We start from the raw sequence: 14452 nt of genomic DNA, 5'->3' as shown, positions 1-14452 counted from the left end.
CACTGGCTCGAAGGAGCACAACACCCATTCGTGATTGTTACTGACCATAAAAACCTAGCCTATATCCAGTCTGCCAAGCGTCTGAATCCTAGACAGGCGAGATGGTCTCTTTTCTTTTCCAGGTTCGATTTTATCATCACGTACACGCCTGGCTCGAACAACCTGAAGGCTGACGCCCTCTCTCACCTACATGATCCCCCGGACCTTATCCAGAATCCTGAGCCCATCCTCCCTCCTAGCAATATCCTCGCGATTGCCCAGAATCCTATTGACCACCAGGTTCGACGTGCCCTCGCCAACATAACTATTCCCCCCCAATGTCCTCCTGATAGACTCTTTGTACCTGACCCACTTCATTCTTCCGTCCTGCAATGGGGTCACGACTCCCGCTCAGCAGGCCACCCCGGTTCCAACCGTACTCTGGACCTGGATCAGCTGTGAGTTCTGGTGGCCCTCCATCAAGCAGGACATCTCTGATTATGTCCGGGCGTGCCCTGTGTGTACCAGGTCCAAAACACCCTGCTGTAAGAAGGCTGGTCTTCTCCAACCCCTTCCCATTCCGGATCGCCCGTGGTCCCACTTATCTGTGGATTTCATTACTGATCTCCCCAAGAGTCAAGGTAATACTACCATTATGGTGGTAACAAACCGGTTCTCCAAAGCGGCACATTTCGTTCCTTTACCCGCCCTACCTTCGGCCAGTGAAATGGCCGACCTCTTTGTCCAACACATCTTTCGCCTCCACGGTATATTATATGATATTGTGTCTGACAGAGGCCCACAGTTCATCTCCAGGTTCTGGAAATCCTTTTGCAAATCCTTAGGCACCACCGTTTCTCTCACCTCGGGCTACCATCCGGAGGCTAATGGTCAAGCTGAAAGGACAAACCAGAGCCTCCTCACCTACTTGAGGTCCTACACCTCTTCTGCTCAAGACGATTGGTCTTCTCTTCTCCCCTGGGCAGAATATGCACACAACTCCCTACTCACCTCAGCTACTGGAATGTCCCCCTTCTTCTGCTCATTAGGATATCAACCCTCACTCATTCCCAATACTTCTGCAGCCACGGATATTCCTTCAGTCCGCCGTTACTTTATTAAACTTCGTCGTATCTGGAAGTCTGCCAAGGCCACTCTCCAGAAGACCTCCCTACGTCACGCCGCAGCCACCAACCACCACTGGCGCCCTGCTCCTCGACTTAGGAGGGGTCAATTCGTACGGCTCTCCACCCGGAATCTACACCTAGGTCAACCCTCTAAGAAACTCGGTCCTTGCTTCATTGGTCCCTTCCGCATCCTTTCCCAAATTACCCCGGTATCCTACCGTACTGTCACGCCCTCTACTCACCGCATTCCCACGCGGAAACGCACCCACACTAATTGCACTCCAGCCCTGAGCACTTCTGCTAAACGACACCGCCCCTGCAATTCGGCCAACCACGACACTACTTCAATCAACGCACCTTCTTCCTCGCACAGTACTTAGACCCTTCTGAACCCTCTGCTCTTCGCCCGGTATTGGTTGTACTTTAGTTCACCTGCCTCGCAGTCGTATCTCCTTGCCTTCTGACTCCTTGTTACCTACCACGGATCTCTACCTCGACTTCGCCTACTGTCTCGCCCCACGGATTTGGAAACCCACTCGTTGATCTCCTCCTTCTGACCTTTGGATCTGCCTACTCAACTTTGACCTCAGCCATGCCCAACTCTGGTTTGGATACCTTCGCTCTTGCCTTCTTCCTCACGGACCTCGGAACCCAACTCGGACTTCGCCTCTCGTTTTACTCCTTAGGTACCACATAGGGTCCATCCTCCCGTTTACTTAGCGGGTCATCCCTGACAATGACTTAATGTTGTGTGTATATATAATAAAATCCAATAACACATATTGGTAATATTGCTGATTTTAAATATTAAAAAAGTGATCAATATCAAAATTTATCATGTCTCAGCATTATTCACTGCACATTGTAGTGCAACAAATGTGTTGATTGCAAATCTGGCATATTTTCACTTTCAAAGAAATAAAAAAATAATCTGTTAATGTTTCATAAGTGCTTTTTTTTGCAGGGCCCTATATATAAAGTAAGTTTCTTGATACTTGAATCAAATTATTGATATTTTTAATTTCTCCCCCACTTTCCTCCTTCCTTGTTTCTTTCAAGAGTGGACAACCTGGCCGAGTTAGCCTTTTCCAGGCTCAGCTGGTGTTTGGAACTGAGAGTCAGCTGGCTTTGTTTCCACCTGTCACGCTGTTTGAGGAGACTCTGTCAGGGGCCTTGCAGTCAGTGGCTAATTCTGCTCTCCAGGTGAGAAAGCTCAGGGCAGCACAGGTACTGGCAGGACATGAGTGGCAAGTACAAAATAGTGATCTGGCCCTTACAATCTGAAGTACTTCTGTTGAATGAAAACCATTTTCACACAGAACATCAGATTTTTGTGTGGGGAAAAATAATATTTTTTAATAATATGACATCTGTAGACATATAGAACTGAAAGCTTTACAAAATGGTCATTAGGAGTGGGAAACTGTCACCTTGTGTTTGCAAAGCAAATCACAAACCAGAAGTTTTGTTAATTTTTCTTAAAAAAGAAAGTTTCCTATTAAAGAATAGAATATGTTTTTTTAAGGAAGAGAGTGCTGTAGGGGAATTTAGGTTTAGAATAAAATTGCACTGGTAAATGAACCACATTTGTTAAAAATAGACTACATTGGAAGATACAGTACAATAATTTGATTGATAGATATTTAATGTTTTTTGGAAAGGATAATATAATTTTAACTTAAATCCTTCAATTTAAAGAAGATAAATGTGCATTTTTATTCTTTTGGACTCAAGGTATTTGACTCCTTCAGTTACAAGGAAGATATAAAGGGGTTCCTGGCAGCAAGTAACTCCACAGTTTGTGCTCCCAGGGGGCCACAAGAGTGGAGTACCTCCAGAGGTGAGCGTACAGGAAGACGGTGATACATGCTAGTTGATGCACCTGTGGATTTATGCTTTCGGAATTAAAGTTTCACTGCAGTTTTGGATTGAGGTTGAGGATCAGAAATCTATCCTACAGCAAAAACATGAATCAATTGGTGATAGTTCTAATCTAGTTTGTTCACTATTTTTAATACAGTAATTTATCTTCAGTGTAGAATATATAATAATCTAAAAATATTTTATACTATATCATTATATGATTTAGTGATAATGTGAAAATATTTAAGTGAACATAGTGGTGCTTACTGTCCACTTTTGAAGTACTGCACTTGAGTGGGAGGTTGCATTACTTTGTTTTTCAAATGTTCTCTATTTTCTCCTTTTCTTACCACTATACAAGAAAGTTACTGTTCTAGTCAGACAGTACAGAGGAGAGCAGCCAGGTAAGTTTATGGTCAGAAGGTAATTTTGTACTCAAAACGTTTAAGGGTACTGAATCTTTTAATTTTGGAACAGAGAAAATTACAGTACTTTATTCAAATATGAATGCTGATCTGCATTTATCAAGTGAAATCAGTTGACTTTTCAAGATCAGCAACAATATAATGACCCCGGGGTACAACTGGAAGTTAAGCTTAGGAACAATGCCTTCCAGAAGTCTTTTATTTGAATTTCCACATTGCTTTCAGGTCTAGGGGACACAGAAAATGAGCTGAAGGATATTAGTCCTCCCAAATTTCCTCCCAAGCTGGACTGTGGGGCTGCTCCGGATCCTGGGCTGGTTTTGTCCACTCTGGGTCCTCTAAGAGTCCGGGGACAGAGGCTGAAAGGCCAGTACTACCCACTGTCCAGGTGCCATCTGGAGTGGCACCTGAGTCTCAATCCACAAGTGCAGGAGGCAGAGAGAGAGCAGGAAAGGATGATAAAGGTAGCCTACTCTGCTGCTTTAGGAGGGGAACAGTGATTTCATCCAGTGCAAATATTTGCGTTATTCAATAGGTGTACAGTAGATGGGTCTTGTTATAGTTGTCAACACAAAGGCATACTTTGTTTATTCTGAAATTTGATTGAAAACTCAATGTTCTAAAAAAGGGTTTCAGGCACACACAAGAATACAGAGAATTCAAAGCCCCACTATAGCCAAACAGAAACTCACAGGAGGTTCTCCAGGCTTTAATTGAACTCTGGGAACTTGGTACCCAAAACCTGAAAGGCAGTTGTGCTGGATGCCTGCTTTCAAATACACATAAAAACCACCTCAAATAAAACACATACTGTAGATGAACTAGAGAAGAAGCATGTTTATTAATTAACAGGCAGTAAAATATGCCAGGTCTTTTAAAGACTAAAATAATATTATCATGAAAGAAAAGCATAGCTTGCATATACCTGCCTTTGATATATATGTGTGTATGAATGTGTAACAGTTCAGCGTGACAGTGTGAAATGTTTTGCATACAGAAGGCTCTCAGGGAAGTGCAGCAGTTCTGCAAGGATCACAGCTGGCTGTCTGATATTCACCATTTCACCAGCCTCTGGAGTCCCAAGTGCCTGGAGGGCTTGAGGGGCTGGACAGCCAGTCAGTATGATGAGCGTATACAGGTGATCAGAGGCTGGACTGACAAAGTAAAGACTGTGCCACAGAAGTTTACCACCACAAACAAGATCATGACTGTGGAGTGCAAAGATGTCCAGAAGATAGGTGCGTGCTCAGGATTAAGGAGCCTCTTTGTGATTCTCTTTGTGATTAAATGGGAATGATGTTTGAATTTTATTTTGTGCTGTTCTCCCCATGCAGAGCCAGTGCTATGTTCAATTCATGGAGACATTCTGAGTCTTCTGACATCTGAAGTGGAGCAGCGATCAGAGACCTGGATGACAGAGTTGAAAAGGGCAGTGGGGACTCTGCGTGTGGCAAATGCTGATTTCAGTGCTTTTGCTCAATATGTCAGCATGGTACTGTGATTTACATCTTTGCACTATCCCATAGTTTCTCTTACCCTAATCTCATTTTGTATTACAGCTGTACTCTAGTCGTTACATAATGTACAGCAATTTTTGGCCGTCCATCTTACCACTTAAGTGGTAAGTAAAGTGGTTGTAGGCTGTCAGTTGTTGCTTGCTTTGTATTGCCCAAATCCATCAGAGGTTCTGTGACCGTTGGCATTATTATATTATAGATATAAAGATTTAGATTTATTATGTAGAAAGCACCACATTTTTATTTATGGTCTTCTTAATCCACTTTAGTTAAGGTAAACTAAAAGATTGATTAAAATGTTGATATTGCTAAACTTGCTCTATGTTATTGTTTACTAGCTGACAATTTAGTTACTAACTTGTTCAGCAAAGGCTTACATGTCATATAACTGTTTCCCTGTAGATGTGATTTATTTGACTTTACATAACATACCCCCTGAGTATACAGGATGGAATGGTGATTTCTAGCTGCATTTTTTATGTTAAGGAATTTTGGTACAATTCCTTTTTACTTTAAAAAGAAGGTCTTCTTTAGCTCAGCTGGCAAGACCTGGGTTCGAGCCCATGCTGTGAGGCACAGACTAAGGTGGGAGCATCGAGGGCACAAGCCCTAGAACCCGAATCCGTTACAAAACAAAAGGACAGACAATGAAATGTGGGCCATTTCGAAGTCGCAAATGTGTAATAAAAAATCGCATTTGCGAGATATAAAGTGGTAATTCTGAGTTTTTAAGTCGAAATTCTGAGATTTTAAGTTGCAATTCTGAGATATAAAGTTTTTAAGTCTTAATTCAGATTTAAAGTCGCAGTTCTGAGTTTTTAAGTCATAATTGCAAGATATGAAGTTGGAATTCTGAGATTTAAAGTCGCAATTGTGAGATACCATAGAACGTTCTTTTTTTTTACTCCCTGGTGGAAACAGGCTTCCATAACTCTATACATTAGGGTTGGTGGTAAAATTTGTATTTACATTTTGATATATAAAATTGCTATATGCATAACACTGTGAAAAGATCTCAAGTTTATGTTTAATGCAGTGTGGTGGCATGGGGGTAGTTGACATCGCATTGGGCGTGGTCAGTCTCCCATTCTCCCCTGTCACGCCCCTTTATAAGCTCTTTTAGGTTCCTTTTCCTTATCTTACACACACTCTCCTCCGACAGTGGTGATCACACTGACCCCCTCATCGGGGTAACAGGATACATGACTCCACATTTCGTTACTTCTGGGCCCTTTGTCTTCAGAGTCTCAAGTTCACCAAGTTCATCCTGTTGTCCTCACTGCTAGGAACCTCCTGCTCCCAGATCCTAACACAGACCCTCCTGCTCCTTCACATTTAATTCACATATATATCAACAGAAGCTATCATTTGTATAATAATAGGTTTAAATTTTTTTTTGGGGGGGGTGCTATCTATGTGGAGCTTGTATGTTCTCCCCATGTTCATATGGGTTTTCACCAGACGTTTTCCTCCCAAAGTCCAAAGGTATTCTGGTAACTACTTGACTTCTGGAAAAAGTGACTCTGGTGTGAATGTATGCGTACTTGGATAAAGTACTTAAAAGGAGGATAGATGGATGCTGGTAAAGTTTTACTCATTCCAAGTAGCTCTTAAAACATCTGTTCTCAGGAGTCCGAATAGTTGACAAAATGTGAACACAACTCATTCTCCTCATTAAGGTGAAATGCTACCAGAAAATGTTCTATGACCTGCAACAGCAGTTGGACTATGTGCACTCCCTTCAGGAGACCATCCGCACAAACTACCGGCAGCTCAGCAAGGCTGAGGAAAGCATGGATGAGCAGGTGAGGGAAGAGAGAGCACCATCTATCCTTAATTTAAGATACCACGGATAGGTAGACCGTTAGTTTACAGATCAGATTACTTCATAATCCCTTTTAGAGGAACAGGAGGCATCAACAAACAGGAATTTCTGCCTTACATAAAGATATATAGGTTTCTGGAACAAGGTAAACATCCTTGTTTCTAAATCTTTTTTTAAAGCTTGAGAATCGATTTTATAGAATCATTTTTGAAACACTGGAATTGTGAACCACCATCATCAGCCTTAGCTGGTTTAAGTCACTTTGAAAAAATGTAATCAAAATGAAAATTTAGTTTTTATGTTGACTTAATACTTCTATTGTATTTCAGACATTTACTTTGAACACTTTAAATGCTAAAAAGCAATAATTACTTACATGATATTATTCTTAAACTTTTTATTTTCCAGATGCTGGACTTGTGGGACAGTTTTGTGCCTCTTCTACAGGTCGCAACTGAAACAGTCAGCACACGGCTTCCATCCATGGTTGAGACCCTGAATGGCATCTATACCTCTTTGTCTGAGGAACTACAGGGCCTTGTGTCCACTGCCACCTCAGGCCAGTATCTGCAGCCTTCCCAGTGTGCTGCAGTAGTGCTGGAGGAGCTGAAGGGAATAGCTCAACAATTCCAGACTGTGGCAGGGAAGCTATATGACCTGAACAGGACTAGCCAGAGCCTGACAGGTCAGAATTAGCCACATCCTGACAAACGCTTTCAACAAGAAGTTATGCTGTTTAGTAATGAGACTAGTGCCCTGCTGAAGCTAAGCAAATTATTAGAACTTAAAGAAAAATGTAATAAGAATTTATGGAATTCCTTTTTTTGTGTACAGTGTATACTGTAATTTTAAAATTCACTATTATTGTTTTGTTTTAAAAAAATTCCAACATTTTAAGCTGCAGTACAAATATTGCAAATAGTACAATATTAATTAGAATTTAGATGTTTGTAACTCTAAGTCCTATCAACATCACAGCATTTGGCTGTACTCCAAACACAAGGTGCTTCTGCAAAACTAAAAACCTCATAGTAACAAGCTCTTTACTGTAACCACTAGATCACCTTAGACGATTGAACGTCTGAGATACTTGTTACCATGGAAGAGTACGGACTATAATTTTTTTATTTAATTTTTTTGTAGATCAAAACTTTAAACCTTTCTTGTCTGCCTAGGAAGCCCACTGGACTTGTCTTTCATCCCTTCTACTGAACGGAAGTTAGAGGCCAGAAAGGGTGTGTGGGAGCTCCTCAGCCAGGCCAAAATGCAGATCAATGAGTGGAAACGCATTCTATTCAGTAAGGTATGTAAGGCCCTCTTTTTATGCTCTTTCATTCTAGAATGCATGGTGTATCAGTAAAAGTCTGACTGTCAAAACCCCAAACCCCATACTCTGAGGCTGGCGGCCATTTTTGTGCATTGCAGCCATTATCATTTTTAATGGACATATTGTATAATTTTCTCTTGATGCTCCTCTGGTCTGAATTATTCTCTCTCTCCCTGCAGTTTTTGGTGGCACATGCACAAGAGAAGGTTAATGATTGGCTCCATCAGGCATCCTTGCTGGTTCAAACTCTACCGGCCAACGACAATGTCTTCAGAGAGACCATGCAGCTCATTGAGAACTTCAGCCAGCAGCTGCCCCTACTGCTCAAGCTCAGCAGCCCCACACTCAAGCACAAACATTGGAGACACATTTTTAAAGGTCAGCATGGGACTTCCATCCCTATGAACTAAAACAAAAATAATAATAATTCCTTACATTTATATAGCACTTTTCTGGACACTCCACACAAAGCACTTTACAGGTAATCAGGACTCTCCTCCACCACCACTACATTGGCAGCACCCCTCTGGATGATGCAACGGCACCCATAGTACGCCAATATGCTCAACACACGTTAATTATCACTGGGGAGGAGAACAGAGTGATGAAGCCAATTCATAGATGTGGATTATTAGAAGGCCAAGATTGGTAAAGTCCAATGGGAAATTTGGTCAGGACAAATTGGGATTTTTAATTATCACAGAGTCAGGACCACAGCTCATATAAAGGACGGCCTTTTATAGTATTATATCCCCGTCACTATACTGGGGCATTAGGACTCACACAGATTGTAAGGTGAGTGCCCCCTACTGTCCCCACTAACATCTCTTCTAGCAGCAACCTTAGCTCTCATCCAGGTACTGGCCAGGCTCACACCTGCTTACCTTCAGTGGGTTAGCCACTGGCAAATTCTTATTCTTATTCTTAGTCTCTTTAGCAGAGGTACAGTTTATTTTAAAAACAACTCATTTTAGAGCTCATTTGTAAGCCATGTGTAAGTACTAGTACAAAAACAGCATGTCAAAAAACAGCTGTAGCAACTGTTTATAAATTATACTGAAGCTGTGTATTGCTAGAAAATAAGTAATACTGTACATAGCAAATACAGACCTATTAGTACAACTAATGTAAGCCTGTTTCATGAAGGCTATAGAAAGGGCAGTTTTTAATAAAGTAATGCTATGCAGCCTATATACTATATTTCTGAAGATGTATATTACTATGTTTATACTGTTCCTGTTAACAAAGGTAGATTGTAAGTTGTAGAAGATAAGTGAATAAACAACAGGTCAGCAAGTGATAACTTTGTCCCTCAACAGGACTGGGTTTGATGTATGAGCCTGAATGGCACCTCACAGTTGCAGATTTGCTCTCCAAAAGTCTGCTGGAGTATCAGAACAGCATCACCAAGGTAGTCCCACAATTAACTTGAAATTCAACCTGGGAAACTACAAAAACAGTATAGCATTAAAAATAAAATTCTATTGCTCTTTCATGTTCTGTGAGCTGCAAGGCATGTAGAGGTAAAAAATATTTAGATCTTTTTCTGCTTTATCATATATTTTATACAAGAACTGACAGCTTGTGAAACATGAAATAGATCATACTGCAAATGCAAATTGAGTCTTCAGCTGTATGATTCATGAAAAATGATGGAAAACTTGTATAAACCTCTGTATGCATTCAAAAGCTTATACTTATGTTGGCCGTGACTTATATAGTGGACAATAGCAAATGTACAATTTTATATGTACATAAAACATATGAGGTGAAAACATTATTTAGGCGTAGCGCATACTGAGGAATTCTTAACTTTAGCTACCCTATAGCAAGAGAAATCTGTCTGTACACTGAACATTCTGAGAACAGGGCTGGGAATAGAGAGTGACTTTTCATTTAGTCTTTAACTCCCTACACATCTCATGAAGTGAAGTCACTCCAGGAGGAACTTCACATTTCTTCTGATTTCAATGCATTCTTGTGTTTTTTTCTTACCTCTTTTCAAGTCAACCTAGCTGTGGTAGAACTTCTCAAAAGAACATGATAACATTAGAATGGTTACAAACAAGAGGTTATTCAATTCATCTAACCCTTTTGGTAGTTTGTAGCTAATTCATCTGAAGATCTCATTCTGCTGTTTCTTCATAAAAATCCTGTTATTATTTTCATCAGTACAGTATGGCTAGGTAGCTTGTTTCTTACTCTCACAACCCTTTACATAAAGAAGTGCCTTCTGTTCTCAGTTTCCATTTTTGTTCTCCTTGAAAGAAGAATTCTGTTTCTCCAGCTGGTTTGCTTTGTGCCTGATTTAACCCTCAAGTGAATGCAGCATTTTCACATTCCTCAGTCAGCTGTTCATCTATAAACCCACTGGAAACCTTACTCACTCTGTCTTTTGGTGGCCTTGAGGGAAAATGCTCCATGAACATTTCTCCCCCAGCAGCAAATCTGTAACTGTATTAAAAAAATTCCGAAGGTGTTCGCTTTACAAACCTGTTGGTATATGCGTTTTTCGCTACAGATAGGACTAAGACTTACATGTATATCTATTATAAGAATCCACTACAGATGAAAAGACTGATGTGGGATTTAAAATTGAAGTTTTAAATCAAGGATTGCTGTTAGGAATTATGTTTTTAGCTGTAGTTTTCACTTACTCCTTCTTATCATAATTTCAGGTCTGGCAAGATGCGAAAGCCGAGGTGGACATGGAACAGGCATTCAGGAAATTGCAGAGGAGGTGGGATGTGGAGCACTTCCGCTTGGCTAATTTCATTGTGAAAGTGTGGCAAGAAGATCCACCCCCTGACCGCTCTAAGAGGCCACCTAGTGGTCGCCTGCATGATGTGACAAGAAAGCAGCACTATCAGGACAGTGGCACCTTCACTATTATAGGTTAGCTAATCAGATCTTTCTTCCCTTTCCTGAATGAGTACTTGGTTCCAGTACCTGGACTGGAATTTGGGGTAGCAAAATAAATTATGTTATTTAAATAAGTGGCATTAACAACTTTGAGAAAAATTATCATCCTGTTTTGCATTTCATTTATTTGATTGGCTTATTTTAGGCATCTGTAGTCCTTTTCTCTGTGATTGTAAATTATGCTGCTAGAATGCCCCATTGTCTGACCTCCAGGCTTGGAGAATCTCCTGGCTCTTGCTGAGGACAGTGTGATGACGCTCTCCAACATGCTGCTATCTCCTCACATCTCAGAGTTCAGACAGGAGGTAGAGAACTGGGTGCACCTTCTTCAGGAATTGGGTATGATGAAGTAACAAAAATAAAGACATGGCAACTTAGACTTGTTTAAACTCTGTCTTCTATCCTAAGGTAGCTTTTAATATTCATATGCTTGTTGTTTCAACTTTTTAAAATATCAAAATCAAATCAAATCAAATCAAAGTTTATTTATCAAATGCACAACAATACAGCGTGCAGCAGTAGTTGCTGGCAAAGAAATGTCTTTTCTGCGAGCTCACAAAAATCACAAGAATCACAAAAATCACAAAAACAACAAAAACAAAAACCACAAAATTTGCTGAATGACTAGGTATTTGAAGTTCAGACAATGACAACTGTCATCTAGCATTTTCTTTTTGTGCTGTCCATGTGACATACTACTGCTGTACCGCCATACGTCTCACAGTATGCTGAAAACCATAATATAAGATATAAGCAGGAAAAACAAGTCCATTTCTCAGACAGAGTCCCTTCAGTTGGTCTTTTTTTACTAATGGTGGACATAAAAGTTGTTTCCCCTTCTCCTAATATGAGAGTAAACTGAATAATTATTTTGTTTTGGAGTGCCACACAATCTGGCTTTTGCACAATATGATTTATAATGGAATCTATTAGGTTACAGTTTTAAAGGTTTTGGAGGTTCTATGAATATGTAAATGTGTCTGCCTTGGGAACTACAATCAAGAACATCCCTGTTGAGAAATGTCAATATTGCATTACATCACTTCTGCTCTGCCCTGTACTGTCTCATTAAATGCATATTCCACATTGACACTCATTTACATTGCAGGTCACAGCAGAAGTGAGGCATACACAGTTTGCATTTCTAAATACTTGCATTGTAAACCACTATAGGATTATAGGACGTACTATATATTTAGTGATATAAGGGCTTTGTACTGAAACCATTAAAATTGGAACAGTAAATTGATAAGTTCTTTGACAACTTATCTTATCAACTTATTTCTAGCAATATACCTGAGAGGTTGGTATATTGGAGGCACGTGAATTATTTGTTCTCTGGCACAGCTTTGTTGAGAGGAGTAACGCTTGGTTAAATAAATATCTATTACAATGACAAAACACAAACTACACTGCACAACATAAAACACACAAAGTTACTTTATGTACAGTATTTACAACAAGGTGTTTCAAAGACCTAACATTCTGGTCACCCATAAAACCCCATACTGCTACTAAGCATTAAACTCTTAATATGCCTATAGTGGCCACACAAGAGAAGTGCTGCCTTCTAACTAAATATAAAGCAGTTAAATCTCTCTCTGTACCCCGGATGCCACAATATAAATGGGAGCGTATATCCTAAGCAGTAAAGATGATTCTAACCCACAACTTACCTACAGTAGGTATACTAAGATCAACTTTAAAATTGTTTCTGCTCAAGGGACCCCCCCAGGCCTTAGCAAACATACTCTCTCCTTTGAATATTAAAGTGTTTACTCTTCCCAGTGTCATAAACTTTATCTAAAATTTAAGAGACACTTCTAAGTCACCTAAAGCTGTAACAATATGTATTTACTATTCTGAACTAAACTTTATCAACTATGTCTGGAGTAATAGTTTAACTATTCATGAATTGTAATGGAAATATGAAAGCTTTTTCAACATAGATCCATTGGCAAAACATTTCTTGATAAGATTTGAACTTCATGAAGAAAACGGATCTGTGTCTGGGTTTGTCGTCATGGTCTGATTTGTCAGCTGCTGGCTCTGTTCAAGGGGGATCCTTGAGCAGAGAGACAGAGAAAGGGAGCTTTCACTTAGCTAAAGTTTGTCATTTAAAACAGGCCGTGCACAGTAGTCTGATTGGATTCGGTAGCAAAAAATATGGGTGGAAGGAACTTGTTCATTCCCACTATTGTGCTTTACAGTACACATCTTTGCAGTCATGTGGCTGGTCATGTCAGATTGCCAAGTTAGGTAGAGACAGAAAAGCAGAGCAAATGATAAGTAACATACAGTAAGAACAGTTACAAAGAGAGGATGCCATTCAGTCCATCTAGCCTGTTACGTAGCTAGTACTCAGTTGATACAAGTATCTTATTCAGCTGTTTCTTGATACAAGAGAGGGTATCATGTAATGCTGGGTGTAATTTCAAACACTGGGTAAAGAAGAGCATCTTCTTCTCATTTTTAAATAAATTTCTACTTTGTCATCTGTCTCACATTTTACTCTTCTGAAGTCTACTGAGTTGACCTTGTCAATGCTTTTAAGGATTTTGAATACTTGTTTCAAGTCTCTTCATAGTGTGTTTTGTTTGAGACTGAAATTTATGATTTTTCAACTTTTCAATGTAGGATATTGCATACTGGAATGTATCTGGTTTCTATTCTCTAGACTGATTTCAGACACAGTGACCACAATTGTTCAGAATTTTTTAAATTATGCCTTACTAGTGCTTTATGCAATTCTAACATAGTATCACTTAATGTACATTCTTTTCCTTACACTAAATATCCTAAAATTGTTTTAACTGCTTCCCCATATTGTCTAGTTTTAGGATATTATGTGTTAATCGGTTCAATCACATGAATTGATTTACTTAAGCTCTTTTTTATTTTATTTATAATGTGCAGAGGAGCTCCTAGGTTTCTGGCAGCGATACCAGCAGGAGTGGGTTTTCCTTAGCAAAATATTTTATGAAACTGAAGTCAGCATTCAGAAACCTGAGCTGGTAAGAGAAATTTGGCATTTATTGAACAATTTTGTACTGTTTTCAGTATTTATAATAAATATGGTCATTCTAAGGCTATCTTGTATTTAGACATCTATTTCCTAGCCCTAGTGGAAGATTAGTTACAATTAATGGATGTTGTTTGCAGTATATATTCCACAAACTGAGGCTCTAGTTTATACCATCTACTAAGTAGTAACATAAAAACTGTAGCATGTAATTATCTTGCTGTTCACCTTATGTAAGAAGGATTAACTTGATTATTTGAAGTTGTCTTATACTTATAAGTGTTGTGTGATATGTGTGTATATAAAAAGAGACAATGATTTTTGGCCATGTTACAATATCTACAAGTATCTGTATATTATACAGGTCTATAGTATATAGCTTTTATAATTTATGAAGACAAGTACAGAGCTTTTATATTATTTATTTATATAGAATCATAAAGTA

At 39.5% G+C, this 14452-nt stretch overlaps 1 protein-coding gene across 1 annotated transcript in view; it reads left to right on the top strand.

Annotated features, from left to right (window-relative positions):
* The window catches only part of dnhd1 (dynein heavy chain domain 1), a 67009-nt gene that overhangs the window by 12892 nt on the left and 39665 nt on the right, over window positions 1–14452 (top strand). Inside the window, exons 7-19 of the mRNA XM_088906322.1 lie at window positions 2166–2309; window positions 2841–2946; window positions 3620–3858; window positions 4392–4632; window positions 4729–4886; window positions 6591–6716; window positions 7145–7421; window positions 7912–8039; window positions 8243–8441; window positions 9383–9474; window positions 10742–10958; window positions 11199–11324; window positions 13902–13999. Of these exons, the coding sequence (XP_088762448.1) occupies window positions 2166–2309; window positions 2841–2946; window positions 3620–3858; window positions 4392–4632; window positions 4729–4886; window positions 6591–6716; window positions 7145–7421; window positions 7912–8039; window positions 8243–8441; window positions 9383–9474; window positions 10742–10958; window positions 11199–11324; window positions 13902–13999 (2151 nt within the window). The remainder of the gene's footprint in view (window positions 1–2165; window positions 2310–2840; window positions 2947–3619; window positions 3859–4391; window positions 4633–4728; window positions 4887–6590; window positions 6717–7144; window positions 7422–7911; window positions 8040–8242; window positions 8442–9382; window positions 9475–10741; window positions 10959–11198; window positions 11325–13901; window positions 14000–14452) is intronic.

The sequence above is a fragment of the Atractosteus spatula genome, chromosome 26 (assembly GCF_055471065.1).
Source record: "Atractosteus spatula isolate fAtrSpa1 chromosome 26, fAtrSpa1.hap1, whole genome shotgun sequence".
NCBI lineage: Eukaryota > Metazoa > Chordata > Actinopteri > Semionotiformes > Lepisosteidae > Atractosteus > Atractosteus spatula.
The sequence above is the reverse complement of the archived record's forward strand: the minus strand, read 5'-3'. Positions and strand labels throughout refer to the sequence as shown.